The sequence below is a fragment of the Pseudophryne corroboree genome, chromosome 3 (assembly GCF_028390025.1).
Source record: "Pseudophryne corroboree isolate aPseCor3 chromosome 3, aPseCor3.hap2, whole genome shotgun sequence".
Lineage (NCBI taxonomy): Eukaryota > Metazoa > Chordata > Amphibia > Anura > Myobatrachidae > Pseudophryne > Pseudophryne corroboree.
This window is the reverse complement of record NC_086446.1, coordinates 341688727-341704826: the sequence shown is the minus strand read 5'-3', so window position 1 is coordinate 341704826 and position 16100 is coordinate 341688727. Positions and strand designations below refer to the sequence as shown.

At 45.3% G+C, this 16100-nt stretch overlaps 1 protein-coding gene across 1 annotated transcript in view; it reads left to right on the top strand.

Annotated features, from left to right (window-relative positions):
* NPEPPS (aminopeptidase puromycin sensitive) overlaps window positions 1-16100 on the top strand; it is a 189800-nt gene that overhangs the window by 144495 nt on the left and 29205 nt on the right. The window contains exons 10-11 of the mRNA XM_063959653.1: window positions 6490-6654; window positions 15192-15296. Of these exons, the coding sequence (XP_063815723.1) occupies window positions 6490-6654; window positions 15192-15296 (270 nt within the window). The remainder of the gene's footprint in view (window positions 1-6489; window positions 6655-15191; window positions 15297-16100) is intronic.

The following is a 16100-nucleotide window of genomic DNA, read 5'->3' as shown; positions in this document are numbered from 1 at the left end:
CGTGCATGCCGGAGAGTGGAGTCTTCATCTGGGAGTCTTTCAACTCTTAGTGTACAGATGGGGCCTACCAGACGTAGACCTTATGGCGTCTCGACACAATCACAAGGTACCGGTCTTTGGATCAAGGACCAGGGATCCTCAAGCAGCGTTCGTGGACGAACTGGTGGTTCCATGGATCTTTCAGCTGCCCTACGTGTTCCCTCTAGTGTCACTCCTACCCAAGGTACTACGGAAGTTCAAACAAGGAGGAATACTACTTCTAGTCGCTCCAGCATGGCCTCGAAGGCATTGGTTCTCAGACCTGCAGGGTCTATCCACAGAGAGACCCCTTCTACTTCCTCAGTGCCCAGACCTTCTCGTACAAGGCACTTGTCAAAGCCAGTCTGGGTAAAGACGGCGTGGCTCTTGAAGCATCACTCCTTAGGGCCAAAGGATTTTCCAAGGCGGTTATCCAGACTATGTTGAAAGCTCGTAAACCGGCATCTGCCCGGATTTCTTACAGCGTTTAGAATTCTTACTTCACCTGGTGTGTTGATAAGAATTATGATGCATATCGATTCAGAACATCCAGAATCCTGGCTTTTCTGCAACGAGACCTTGACCTAGTGCTTCGTCTGGCCGCCCTCGAGGTTCATATATCTGCCTTGTTGGTATGGTTTCAGAGAAAAATTGCATCTACACCTGATGTCCATATTTTCACTCGGGGTGTCCTTCGGATTCAGCCTCCCTATGTCCCTCCGGTGGCTCCATGGGATCTGGCTGTTGTACTGAATGCCCTGCAAGAGTCTCCATTTGAACCTCTTGTCAGTGGATCTGAAATGGCTTACGGCCAAGGTCCTGTTCTTGCTGGCTATTGCTTCTGCAAGAAGGCTGTCAGATCTAGGGGCTTTGTCTTGTCGTCCGCCCCTTCTGATATTTCACCGTGACCGGACAGTTCATCTTTTCACCTTAACCAAGAGATATTGGTTCCGGCCCTTATCTCTTCAGATTTGTTCTCCAAAGAGCGGTCTTTGGATGTGATGAGGGCTCTCCGTGTATATGTGGAGAGGACGGTCTCTATCAGGAGGTCAGATACCCTTTTTGTCTTGTTTGGTTTCCACAAACATGGCTGGCCTGTGAATAAGCAAACCTTGGCCAGTTGGATTAGAATGGTGATTGCACAAGCTTATGTGCAGGCTGGTCTCCCAGCTCCTGCTGCTATTAAACCCCATTCTACTCTGTCTGTTGGACCTTCTTGGGCGGCCCGCCGTGGCGCGTCCGCAGAACTATTGTGCAAGGTGGCTACTTGGTACTCAGTGAACATGTTTATTAGGTTCTATGCCTTTGATACTTCCGCCTCCCAGGATGCTTCCTTTGGACTCCGGGTTCTCATACCCGCTAAGGCGCGTCCCCTCCCTTGAACTGCTTTAGGACATCCCCGATGTTTTCCTGTGGAAACCAATGTATCCTGCTGCAGAATAGGAGAGTTAAGGTAGACTTACCATGGTTAACACACTTTCTGCGAGGTACATTGCTTCCACAGGGCGCCCACCCTGACGCACCTAGCTTCAATGGGTTTGTATGGCATTAGCTGCTGGTACCTTGTCCTGTCGTGAGAATGTGGTTCTATGTGACTAACATCTGCCTTCTCTCTTGCCTGCTCCTGCATTTGACTGTTTCACGAAACTGAGTTCCAGTGCTTGGAGGCGGGGTTTATAGAGGAGACCCCAATGCATCCTGGGACAGCCTAAAGCTTTAGCCTGTTAGTGCCTCTGGATCAAGATCCACTCTACACCCCAATGTTTTCCTGTGGAACCAATGTACCTCGCAAAAAGAGTGTTAACCATGGTAAGTCTACCATAACACTCCTTTTTTCCCTAAAATTGTACACACAGTACCCCATAATGACGATGTGAATTTTTTTTTTTTTACATTTTTGCAAATACATTAAAAATACAAAACTAAGAAATCGTATGTACATAAGTATTGAGAGCCATTGCCATGAAGCTCAAAATTGAGCTCGAGTGCATCCTGTTTCCACTGATCATCCTTGAGATGTTCCTACAGCTTAATTGGAGTCCACCTGTGGTAAATTCAGTTGATTGGACATGATTTGGAAAGGCACACACCTGTCTATATAAGGTTCCACACTTGACAGTGCATGTTTGAGCACAAACCAAGCATGAAGTCAAAGGAATTGTCTGTAGATCTCTGAGACAGGATTGTCTCGAGGCACAAATCTGGGGAAGGGTACAGAAAAACATCTGCAGGTTTGAAGGTCCTTAATCAGCTCTCAGCGCTGATCGATGTCATAAGCAAACATACGCATCTTATTTAGCATAGAACCATGTATTCTATGATCATATGCTAGTACTATGATAAGTCAAAGGCGCTGACTGTAGACACTGAGAATGTCGGTTAGCCATTGATACACACAAATAATTATTGTTTATAGAGGCAGATTGTGGGTGCGCTGACAGCATAGACTGAGAGCGCGGATCACTACTATTATATGTGAACTATCGTAAGGACGTTTCATTAAATGATATGCTCTGATATGCATATTGGCACAAAGTACCTACTTTCTAGAAGTGCATACCAAATGTATATGTCAATTTGTGGTATTAATAGCAGAAATTGAAAACACCAGCCAATTAGTCACAGGGAATTTATTTAATACAAACTAACAAATAATATAATACCTGTGTGTATTCCAGGCGAGTTTGCACCCAATAAGCCCAGACAAAATATTGAAATCACATTCTGACAACACCAATTAATCTTTATCAAGGTCATAGAACCTGAGACAAATTTACTACACATATAAGACATTGCACAGCACAGTGGATCTAAAGAGTGTGGTCTTTTAACATTACATGTTGCACTGTGTCTCACGCTTGTCTTTATTGATTTTAATTTTCACAGTTATTGGCTCTTTTATAAAGATGGAAATAAAAGTTATATTTTAATTGTGTATATTTAGCTCTAGAGCGCCACCAAAAGTCCAATTCTTCCCTCTCCTTTCAAAACAAGTTTCATATATTGGCAACAATATATGGTGTGGCAGCAACCCCTCGGCTTGACCAGTTATAAGGCGGTACAATATAAGAAGGGGTATTCTATTCAGGATTTATGTAAATCTTTATACTAGTGCAGTAGGTTTCCCATTCCCTTTTTCTTTATTTAAAATAAAGGTGCATCAACAAAGTATTTAGCAAAGACTGTGACTACTTATGTACATGTGATTTCTTCGTTTTTTATTTTTAATAAATTTGAAAAAATATCAAAAACCTTTTTTCGCGATATCATTATGGGGTATTGTGTGTAGAACTTTGAGGGGAAAAATGAATTTATTCCATTTTGGAATAAGGCTGTAACATAACAAAATGTGGAAAAAGTGAAGCGCTGTGAATACTTTCTGAATGCAGTGTAACTGCAAAATTGACAGTGATACATCTTCCAGAATTAGCTGTCTCGTTCTTCAGCTAAATGTTCTAACAAACTAACAGATTGATTTGACAGATACATTTGATAATGAAGATTGTGTCGAACTATACCACAATGAATTCTGTATGCGTATAAATATAATAAAGCACACATTACATGGTTTGATGCTCCCACTAAGTTGTATAAAGTGTACCTCAATGTCTTACACTATTCCGGAGAAGTTACAGGATTGCTTTCTCTCTTCTTCATGGTAGAAATACCCTAAATTGTTGACATTCTGTTCATTAATTAGATGTCATTCACTCAGTTATCCAAATAGCTGGACCACTCTTTGACAAATGCTTCCTGACAGTCACTCCAATTCTGTCAGCCATACGTTGTCAGAAAAATACTAGACTACCTATTGGGCCTAATTCAGACCTGATCATGTCTGAACTGCGCTGGCGTATGCCAGACAGACGACGGCCGTATCAGTGCTGCGATCGCCTCTGCCTGATTGACAGGCAGAGGTGTTAGCTGGGTGGGAGGGGGTGGTGGCCATTTTAGGGGCGCAGTAGGGCAACGCATGCGTGCCAAGTCTGTGCGAGGGGCGGGCCTTGGCGGCTGCGTGACGTCACACGCAGTCGCTACTCTTCAAGTACAAAAGCATCGCCGCTGTGCGATGCTTTTGTACTTGTGCGGGGGGCGGGCCTGACATGCGGGGTGGACTAGCCCTGTGCTGGGCGTCCCCCCACATGCCTGCGTGACTGATCGTAGATGATCAGGTCTGAATTAGGCCCATTGACTCTGGTCCTTTACGGGTTAGCAGCCGAAATGAGGCAAGCTGTGCCCCCTCCCTCCAGGTGATTATGAGTAGACACTGGTATGTGATCCAGATAGAATTTATAACATCAATTGAAGAACTTCAAAGCTGTTCTGCAAGATTTGAAAACCCCAGACAACTCGCTATAATCAAAGGTTGCTCTTTTAGCATTCTCACTGCCATACCTATTGTAATGACCCCTATAGTACAGAAATTTCTCTTCTCCTGGATCAGGACCCTTACTTCCCTTCCCTTTTCTCTTTCCCGCCCCCCCCCCCTTCCCCTCTTCCATCTTCATCTTCTATTTTCTCACATTATGAAAATCTCAGGTCAGAATAACCATATTTTTAAAATGAAGGTGGCACAAAGTTCTCTAAATTGATGTTGTGTAACTTTATTATAATTGACTTGCTGCTCCCCATCAACTTTGTTTCATTGTGTTATTGTTATCTCTTGATGATTATTTAATACAATTTTAAAAAGACATTAGCCGATAAAGTCAGCGATTCTAGCATACTCTTAGACTACATGTGTGCTTCCCAATCCTTAAGGCCAAGCGCCATACTGGTAAATCCTCTGGTGCAGTTACAGGCCTAAGACGTCCGGTATAATGGGATCATTACCTGAAGATTTTTCATGCTGTGCAGATGCTTTAGCTACTCAGAATTATTCAAGGAGATGGTGCTGGCTATGAGGCGTTAAGCACATTTCCATAAGCCCAGCCTAGACATGCCAATGGGATCTAAGGATGGCCACCTACAAAACAAGTCTGTGCTTAGTGATAGGGTGACATGACTATAAAACCTTACTGGTACATTTAGTTTGAGGCCATTGCATTGACTGCCAGTTGTGCAAGCTCTGGTAAGTAGCTGGCTGACTTCTATCACCCAAGTAGGTAAATATTCTAGGTGCTGGCCATATTCATAGAACACTATCTTCAATAAACCTTTAAAAATAGCTTTGAATCAACTGCAGCTCCACCAGGAGATCACCAGCTCTCCAAAAAGTATAATAGACCAAAAAAAATTTGTGCTGTCATTTCAAATCATATACAGTGCAATTTTTATTAAAAAAAGATTTAATTTTATCCATATACAATCCACATGGCCGGTGTTTGAGAAAATACATTTACAAAAATAAAAATAAAACACTTTAAAATAATTCACCACTGTTCATGTTATTCCATCAACATTGTATAGTTGCAAAGACCGTTTGCTACTGTGGCAATATAATACTTTAGCCAACTTTAGTAGTAACACTTTGTCTTCTGCAACATGGTAAATCCAGACAAAATGATACTTGTATCTAGATGCCACAGATGTTTGTATCCAAATGGCTTCAGAAGGGCTTGCTGTGCTGTTTGTTATCAAACTTAAATCAGCCTGTATTTTTATATATTTACATGAGATGTGTATCCAGCCCGTATCTTACAGCGTTAGTCTGCTCTTAATCACATTCACTTCCTTTAACCACTGCAAACCAAATTAGTTGATTAGTATATAAAATGACAGCAAATAGTTGATAAATGATTTCCTTTTCATTATTTCACAGCCATATAAGTTCCTGATTTTAGCCTTTAATCAGAGATCCAAATGACTACAACAGGCATGTACTTTCCAGCATGTTGACAAGATTATAAGGCAGCATCCATTGCCTCCAATACTATATGGTGGTAGGCATTCTCATCCACTAGGCAGCTTCTGATGCAGTGTCTGATAGTAGCAGATGTGGGAAGGGGCATTAAAGCATGGGCTTTCTCTGAGATCAATCTTGTCATGCCCCTTCCCCATGAGGCATGCACCTTATGTCCCTATTGGGGGATGGGGGTCTCTCTCTGGCACAGGTTACCAAAAAGTCTAGTTACAGCTCTTCTCGATACAATGTAGAAATAGAGATTCTGCAATCCTGGTTGATCCTTTTATAGACGAGGGTTTAGTGTTCCCCAATTGGATGAATCAACAATTTTATGTTTTAATGATGCTCTTTAGGGAAAACCTGTTTGGACGGTTTATACTTTTTTCTGTAGAGCGCAATGATTTCTGTGAGTGTCAGCTGTATACATCACAGAGCAGACATTTCATTATAGCACCACCTGCTGGTTTGTCTAATGAGATTTACATGCCACTGTGTAAAAACCCTTTCATGAAAAGAGATTTAATAAATATTGAGAATATGGGTTGATGCAAAATGGAACTACAGGGAATGAACAGCTCTGTCAGAAGTTTGCTTATATATAGTACCCTGACTTCTTTTCTTGGCAGGAATGGTGGACCCATTTGTGGCTGAACGAAGGCTTTGCATCCTGGATTGAATATCTGTGTGTGGATCACTGCTTCCCGGAGTATGACATATGGACACAGTTTGTTTCTGCAGATTACACTCGAGCTCAAGAACTTGATGCACTGGAAAATAGCCATCCAATTGAGGTATTTCAAACATATTTCATTGCCTACCTTTTGTAAAAAAAAATAATAAAAAAATAATAATATATATATATATATATATATATATATATATATATATATATATATATATATATATATATAATATACACTGCTCAAAAAAATAAAGGGAACACTTAAACAACACAATGTAACTCCAAGTCAATCACACTTCTGTGAAATCAAACTGTCCACTTAGGAAGCAACACTGATAGACAATCAATTTCACATGCTGTTGTGCAAATGGAATAGACAACAGGTGCAAATTATAGGCAATTAGCAAGACACCCCCAATAAAGGAGTTGTTCTGCAGGTGGTGACCACACACCACTTCTCAGCTCCTATGCTTTCTGGCTGATGTTTTGGTCAATTTTGAAAGCTGGCGGTGCTTTCACTCTAGTGGTAGCATGAGACGAGTCTACAACCCACACAAGTGGCTCAGGTAGTGCAGCTCATCCAGAATGGCACATCAATGCGAGCTGTGGCAAGAAGGTTTGCTGTGTCTGTCAGCGTAGTGTCCAGAACATGGAGGCGCTACCAGGAGACAGGCCAGTACATCAGGAGACGTGGAGGAGGCCGTAGGAGGGCAACAACCCAGCAGCAGGACCGCTACCTCCGCCTTTGTGCAAGGAGGAACAGGAGGAGCACTGCCAGAGCCCTGCAAAATGACCTCCAGCAAGCCACAAATGTGCATGTGTCTACTCAAACGATCAGAAACAGACTCCATGAGGTTGGTATGAGGGCCCGACGTCCACAGGTGGTGGTTGTGCTTACAGCCCAACACCGTGCAGGACGTTTGGCATTTGCCAGAGAACACCAAGATTGGCAAATTCGCCACTGGCGCCCTGTGCTCTTCACAGATCAAAGCAGGTTCTCACTGAGCACATGTGACAGACGTGACAAAGTCTGGAGACGCCAAGGAGAACGTTCTGCTGCCTGCAACATCCTCCAGCATGACCGGTTTGGCAGTGGGTCAGTAATGGTGTGGGGTGGCATTTCTTTGGGGGCCCGCACAGCCCTCCATGTGCTCGCCAGAGGTAGCCTGACTGCCATTCGGTTCCGAGATGAGATCCTCAGACCCCTTGTGAGACCATATGCTGGTGCGGTTGGCCCTGGGTTCCTCCTAATGCAAGCCACTGCTAGACCTCACGTGGCTGGATTGTGTCAGCAGTTCCTGCAAGACGAAGGCATTGATGCTATGGATTGGCCCGCCCGTTCCCCAGACCTGAATCCAATTGAGCACATCTGGGACATCATGTCTCGCTCCATCCACCAACGCCACATTGCACCACAGACTGTCCAGGAGTAGGCGGATGCTTTAGTCCAGGTCTGGGAGGAGATCCCTCAGGAGACCATCCGCCACCTCATCAGGAGCATGCCCAGGCGTTGTAGGGAGGTCATACAGGCACGTGGAGGTCACACACACTACTGAGCCTCATTTTGACTTGTTTTAAGGACATTACAGGTTGAGTATCCCTTATCCAAAATGCTTGGGACCAGAGGTATTTTGGATATCGGATTTTTCCGTATTTTGGAATAATTGCATACCATAATGAGATATCATGGTGATGGGACCTAAATCTAAGCACAGAATGCATTTGTTTCATATACACCTTATACACACAGCCTGAAGGTAATTGTAGCCAATATTTTTTATAACTTTGTGCATTAAACAAAGCGTGTGTACATTCACACAATTCATTTTTGTTTCACATACACCTTATACACACAGCCTGAAGGTCATTTAATACAATATTTTTAATAACTTTGTGTATTAAACAAAGTTTGTGTACATTGAGCCACAGAAAACAAAGGTTTCACTATCTCACTCTCACTCAAAAAAGTCCGTATTTCGGAATATTCCATAATTCGGAATATTTGGATATGGGATACTCAACCTGTACATCAAAGTTGGATCAGCCTGTAGTGTGTTTTTTGAGTGTGACTCCAAATCCAGACCTCCATGGGTTAATACATTTGATTTCCATTGATAAGTTTTGTATGATTTTGTTGTCAGCACATTCAACTATGTAAAGAACAAAGTATTTAAAAAGAATATTTCATTCATTCAGATCTAGGATGTGTTATTTTAGTGTTCCCTTTATTTTTTTGAGCAGTGTATATACAGCTATAAATTTGTGTGAATTTTTTCTATTTCCTGTGTCTTTGCTTTTTTGTGTGGATTTTATATTTCTTTCGACTGTTGCCCTGTCATTTGCTTTATTATTTGTGTTGTCTTCAATGGCCTCATACTATTATTATACATATTTTGTCCGCTTTCTAATTGTCTAATTGTTGTGAAACCCTATGTGATTATTTTTCTCTGACGTCCTAGTGGATGCAGGGTACTCCGTAAGGACCATGGGGAATAGACGGGCTCCGTAGGAGACTGGGCACTCTAAAAGAAAGATTAGGTACTATCTGGTATGCACTGGCTCCTCCCTCTATGCCCCTCCTCCAGACCTCAGTTAGAATCTGTGCCCGGCTCGAGCTGGTTGCACACTAGGGGCTCTCCTGAGCTTCTAGTAAAGAAAGTATTTGTTAGGTTTTTTATTTTCAGTGAGATCTGCTGGCAACAGACTCACTGCTACGAGGGACTTAGGGGAGAGAAGCGAACCAACCTGCTTGCAGCTAGCTTGGGCTTCTAGGCTACTGGACACCATTAGCTCCAGAGGGATCGAACACAGGCCCAGCCTCGGTCGTCGGGTCCCGGAGCTGCGCCGCCGTCCCCCTTGCAGAGCCAGAAGCAAGAAGAACATCCTGGAAATCGGCGGCTGAAGACTCCGGTCTTCATTAAGGTAGCGCACAGCACTGCAGCTGTGCGCCATTGCTCCCTATGCACACCACATACTCCGGTCACTGATGGGTGCAGGGCGCTGGGGGGGGGGGGGGTGCCCTGGGCTGCAATTAGAGTACCTTACATTGGCAAACAGCACATAATATAGTCTAAAAAAACTATATATGTGCAAAAATCCCCCGCCATAATATAAACATAAGAGCGGGAGAAGTCCGCCGAGAAGGGGGCGGGGCTATCTCCCTCAGCACACTGGCGCCATTTCCTCTTCACAGCTCCGCTGGAAGACAGCTCCCCAGGCTCTCCCCTGCAGTTTCCAGGCTCAAAGGGTAAAAAAGAGAGGGGGGGCACTAAATTTAGGCGCAAACTGTATATGTAAAGCAGCTATAGGGAAAAATCACTTTGTGTTAGTGTAAATCCCTGATTATATAGCGCTGTGGTGTGTGCTGGCATACTCTCTCTCTGTCTCCCCAAAGGACTTTGTGGGGTCCTGTCCTCAGTCCGAGCATTCCCTGTGTGTGTGCGGTGTGTCGGTATGGCTGTGTCGACATGTTTAATTAGGAGGCTTATGTGGAGGCGGAGCAGGTGCCGATAAGTGTGATGTCACCCCCTGCGGGGTCGACACCAGAGTGGATGGATATGTGGAAGGTTTTACACGACAGTGTCAACTCCTTGCATAAAAGGTTCGATGACATAACAGCTGTGGGACAGCCGGCTTCTCAGCCAGTGCCTGCCCAGGCGTCTCAAAGGCCATCAGGGGCTCAAAAACGCCCGCTACCTCAGATGGCAGACACAGATGTCGACACAGAGTCTGACTCCAGTGTCGACGAGGACGAGACTAATGTACATTCCACTAGGGCCATCCGTTGCATGATTACGGCAATGAAAAATGTGTTGCACATTTCTGACATTAACCCAGGTACCACTAAAAAGGGTATTATGTTTGGGGAGAAAAAGCAACCATTGGTTTTTCCCCCATCAGATGAGTTGAATGAAGTGTGTGAAGAAGCGTGGGCTTCCCCCGATAAGAAACTAGTGATTTCTAAAAAGTTACTGATGGCGTACCCTTTCCCGCCAGAGGACAGGTTACGTTGGGAGACATCCCCGAGGGTGGATAAGGCGCTCACACGCTTGTCAAAAAAGGTGGCACTGCCGTCTCAGGATACGGCCGCCTTAAAGGAGCCTGCGGATAGAAAGCAGGAGGCTATCCTGAAGTCTGTATATACACACTCAGGTACTATACTGAGACCTGCTATTGCTTCAGCATGGATGTGCAGTGCTGCAGCAGCTTGGTCCGATACCCTGTCAGAAAATATTGATACCCTCGACAGGGATACGATTTTGCTAACCATAGAGCATATTAAAGATGTCGTCTTATATATGAGAGATGCACAGAGGGATATTTGCCGGCTGGCATCTAGAATTAATGCAATGTCCATTTCTGCCAGGAGAGTATTATGGACTCGGCAGTGGACAGGTGATGCGGATTCTAAAAGGCACATGGAGGTTTTGCCTTACAAGGGTGAGGAATTGTTTGGGGATGGTCTCTCGGACCTCGTTTCCACAGCAACAGCTGGGAAGTCGACATTTTTACCTCAGGTTCCCTCACAGCCTAAGAAAGCACCGTATTATCAGGTACAGTCCTTTCGGCCACAGAAAGGCAAGCGGGTTAAAGGCGCGTCCTTTCTGCCCAGAGGCAGGGGTAGAGGGAAAAAGCTGCACCATACAGCCAGTTCCCAAGAACAAAAATCCTCCCCTGCTTCCACTAAGTCCACCGCATGACGCTGGGGCTCCACTGGTGGAGCCAGGTGCGGTGGGGGCCCATCTCCGGAACTTCAGCGACCAGTGGGTTCGCTCACAGGTGGATCTCTGGGTTCTGCAAGTGGTATCTCAGGGATACAAGCTGGAATTCGAGACGTCTCCCCCTCGCCGTTACCTCAAATCAGCCTTGCCAGCTACTCCCCAGGACAGGGAGGTAGTACTGGCGGCAATTCACAAGCTGTACCTCCAGCAGGTGATAATAAAAGTTCCCCTCCTTCAACAGGGACGGGGTTACTATTCCACAATGTTTGTGGTACCGAAACCAGACGGTTCGGTGAGACCCATTCTAAATTTGAAATCCTTGAACACTTATATAAGGAAGTTCAAGTTCAAAATGGAATCGCTCAGGGCGGTAATTGCAAGCCTGGAAGAGAGGGATTACATGGTATCACTGGACATCAAGGATGCTTACCTACATGTCCCCATTTACCCACCTCACCAGGTGTACCTCCGTTTTGTGGTACAGGACTGCCATTACCAATTCCAGACGTTGCCGTTTGGTCTGTCCACGGCACCGAGGGTATTTACCAAAGTAATGGCCGAAATGATGATACTCCTTCGAAAGAAGGGAGTTATAATTATCCCGTACTTGGACGATCTCCTTATAAAGGCGAGGTCCAGGGAGCAGTTGTTGGTCGGAGTAGCACTATCTCAGGAAGTGCTACAACAGCACGGCTGGATTCTGAATATCCCGAAGTCGCAGCTGGTTCCTACGACGCGTCTGCTGTTCCTGGGTATGATTCTGGACACAGAACAGAAGAAGGTGTTTCTCCCGGAGGAGAAGGCCAAGGAGTTGTCATCTCTGGTCAGAGACCTCCTAAAATCAAAACAGATGTCGGTGCATCACTGCACGCGAGTCCTGGGAAAGATGGTAGCTTCTTACGAGGCAATTCCATTCGGCAGATTCCATGCACGGATCTTTCAGTGGGATCTGTTAGACAAGTGGTCCGGATCGCATCTTCAGATGCATCGGCTGATCACCCTGTCCCCGAGGGCCAGGGTGTCTCTGCTGTGGTGGCTGCAGAGTGCTCATCTACTCGAGGGCCGCAGATTCGGCATACAGGACTGGGTCCTGGTGACCACGGATGCAAGCCTCCGAGGTTGGGGGGCAGTCACTCAGGGAAGAAACTTCCAAGGACAATGGTCGAGTCAGGAAGCTTCCCTACACATAAATATTCCGGAACTAAGGGCCATTTACAATGCCCTAAGTCAGGCAAGACCCCTGCTTCAAAACCAGCCGGTGCTGATTCAGTCAGACAACATCACGGCTGTCGCCCATGTAAACCGACAGAGCATCACAAGAAGCAGGATGGCGATGGCAGAAGCCACAAGGATTCTCCGATGGGCGGAAAATCACGTGATAGCACTGTCAGCAGTGTTCATTCCGGGAGTGGACAACTGGGAAGCAGACTTCCTCAGCAGGCACGACCTCCACCCGGGAGAGTGGGGACTTCATCCAGAAGTCTTCCAGCTGATTGTAAATCGTTGGGAAAGGCCACAGGTGGACATGATGGCGTCCCGCCTCAACAAAAAGCTAAAAAGATATTGCGCCAGGTCAAGGGACCCTCAGGCGATAGCTGTGGACGCTCTAGTTACACCGTGGGTGTACCAGTCGGTTTATGTGTTCCCTCCTCTTCCTCTCATACCAAAGGTACTGAGGATAATAAGAAAGAGAGGAGTAAGAACTATACTCGTCGTTCCGGATTGGCCAAGAAGGACTTGGTACCCGGAACTAGAAGAAATTATCTCAGAGGACCCTTGGCCTCTCCCTCTCAGACAGGACCTGCTACAGCAGGGGCCCTGTCTGTTCCAAGACTTACCGTGGCTGCGTTTGACGGCATGGCGGTTGAACACCGGATCCTGATGGAAAAGGGCATTCCGGTTGAAGTCATTCCTACGCTGATAAAAGCTAGGAAGGATGTGACAGCAAAACATTATCACCGCATATGGCGAAAATATGTTGCTTGGTGTGAGGCTATGAAGGCCCCAACAGAAGAATTTCAGCTGGGTCGATTTCTGCACTTCCTACAGTCAGGAGTGACTATGGGCCTAAAATTGGGATCCATTAAAGTCCAGATTTCGGCCCTGTCTATTTTCTTTCAAAAAGAACTGGCTTCACTGCCTGAAGTTCAGACGTTTGTTAAGGGAGTGCTGCATATTCAGCCCCCTTTTGTGCCCCCAGTGGCACCTTGGGATCTCAACGTTGTGTTGGATTTCCTAAAATCACATTGGTTTGAGCCACTTCAGACCGTGGAGTTGAAATATCTCACATGGAAAGTGGTCATGCTTTTGGCCTTGGCTTCGGCTAGGCGTGTGTCAGAATTGGCGGCTTTGTCATGTAAAAGCCCCTATCTGATCTTCCATATGGACAGGGCAGAATTGAGGACTCGTCCCCAATTTCTCCCTAAGGTGGTATCAGCGTTTCATTTGAACCAACCTATTGTGGTGCCTGCGGCTACTCAGGACTTGGAGGCTTCCAAGTTGCTGGACGTAGTCTGGGCCCTGAAAATCTATGTTTCCAGGACGGCTAGAGTCAGAAAAACTGACTCGCTGTTTATCCTGCATGCACCCAACAAGCTGGGTGCTCCTGCTTCTAAGCAGACTATTGCTCGCTGGATCTGTTGCACGATTCAACTTGCACATTCTGCGGCTGGACTGCCGCATCCTAAATCAGTCAAAGCCCATTCCACGAGGAAGGTGGGCTCTTCTTGGGCGGCTGCCCGAGGGGTCTCGGCTTTACAACTTTGCCGAGCTGCTACCTGGTCGGGATCAAACACGTTTGCAAAATTCTACAAGTTTGATACCCTGGCTGAGGAGGACCTTGAGTTTGCTCATTCGGTGCTGCAGAGTCATCCGCACTCTCCCGCCCGTTTGGGAGCTTTGGTATAATCCCCATGGTCCTTACGGAGTACCCAGCATCCACTAGGACGTCAGAGAAAATAAGAATTTACTCACCGGTAATTCTATTTCTCGTAGTCCGTAGTGGATGCTGGGAGCCCGTCCCAAGTGCGGATTGTCTGTTCAGTGAGGCTCAGTTGTTGTTCATACTGTTAACTGGGTATAGTTATCACGAGTTGTACGGTGTGATTGGTGTGGCTGGTATGAGTCTTACCCTGGATTCCAAATCCTTTCCTTGTAGTGTCAGCTCTTCCGGGCACAGTTTCCCTAACTGAGGTCTGGAGATGGGGCATAGAAGGAGGAGCCAGTGCACACCAGATAGTACCTAATCTTTCTTTTAGAGTGCCCAGTCTCCTGCGGAGCCCGTCTATTCCCCATGGTCCTTACGGAGTACCCAGCATCCACTACGGACTACGAGAAATAGAATTACCGGTGAGTAAATTCTTATTTTTAGTCATACATGTAGTGTGTGTAAGTGCAAGTTAGTGATGTTTTGGGGTTTATCCAATTAGCCGCTGTAATTTACCATAGGTAATTGTATCTGCTGGGGCTCTCTAATTAACCCCAGTAATGCGGCGCAAGCCGCGGTTTATCAGTCAGGTGAAACAAAATCCCCGAAAACAGCTCAATTTTTGGGGCTGCAGCTGCAAAAACATATAGGTTTCACTGAACCTGTGTGTTTTCCTGAAAAAAAATTATTTATTTTTTTTTGTATGGATGACCTAATTGGATAGCCTGTAAAAATAAATAAATAAATAATTGATGAAACATCGTGAAAAATCACACAAACTGAATGTTTTTGGCACCCGATGTTTTATCGTGCCTACTTAAATACCACCCTTTGTCGTCTCTACTTTCTGAACATATGCTTGGTTTATCTGTCTGATCGGGCAAATGTGTTGCACTGTGCTGACCATGGTCTGTTGTGCAGTTTAGTATTGAGTTGTCAGTAAGTTGGCCAGTTGAAGTCATTACTGCATTTCTTAATGCTTTATTTCTTTGTCGGCAGGTTAATGTGGGACATCCCTCTGAAGTGGATGAAATATTTGATGCAATATCCTACAGCAAAGGAGCATCTGTAATCCGTATGCTGCATGATTACATTGGTGATGAGGTGAATGGGTAGTAACTTATCTGCATCATATTTAATGCCATAGAAATATACACTCAGGCCTTGTGCAGAGTTGGTCGTAAATTAGGAGTAATCTGTGCTGTAAAAATAGCGTGCTTACACCCATATGCAGAGACCTAAGCATCAAGATTTGTGCAGGCAGCTGTCACCATATGCATATGTTGTATGTCCTGCAAATGTGCAGGTGATTATGCCCATGTTTATTACCATTATTTATTTTGCTTGAGAAATATGAATTGTCCATTAGCAATCAACAAATCTCTTATACAGCAGAAACAGCTGTCCATCTCGTGTGATATATATTTTTTTTTTTTTGTGTGTGCGCTAAAGTACTGCAAAAGCCAAATCTGTGTCTGAACAATGAGGAAAGAACCTCTCTCCATTAGTTGTATATTCACAAACCGCTCATCAGAGTCTTCCTAGTGCTGGTGACCATCATCCAGTATTTTTTATCTGATGATCTGACAATAATACACCTTTCTCTGTGTCTGTGTACCAGTGTGCAGATGTTTGTAGTTGTGCTAACATGCCCCTACTGGCATCTGTTAGAATGCCCCTTCCTTCACTTGTCCCCCTCTCCAGGGGGCATTAGTGCCAAGAATATCTGTGCGTATATGTGTCTCCGTTTCTGGGTATAGACAGTGATTTTGCTGAAAACAATCTACACTGTATGGAAGGGATAAGTACGAAATCCCGCCAGACGGGATCCCGGCGGTCGGAATCCCTACACCGGAATTCCGACCGGCACAATCCCGATAGGGGGGCAAGCGCAACGCAGCTCCTTGC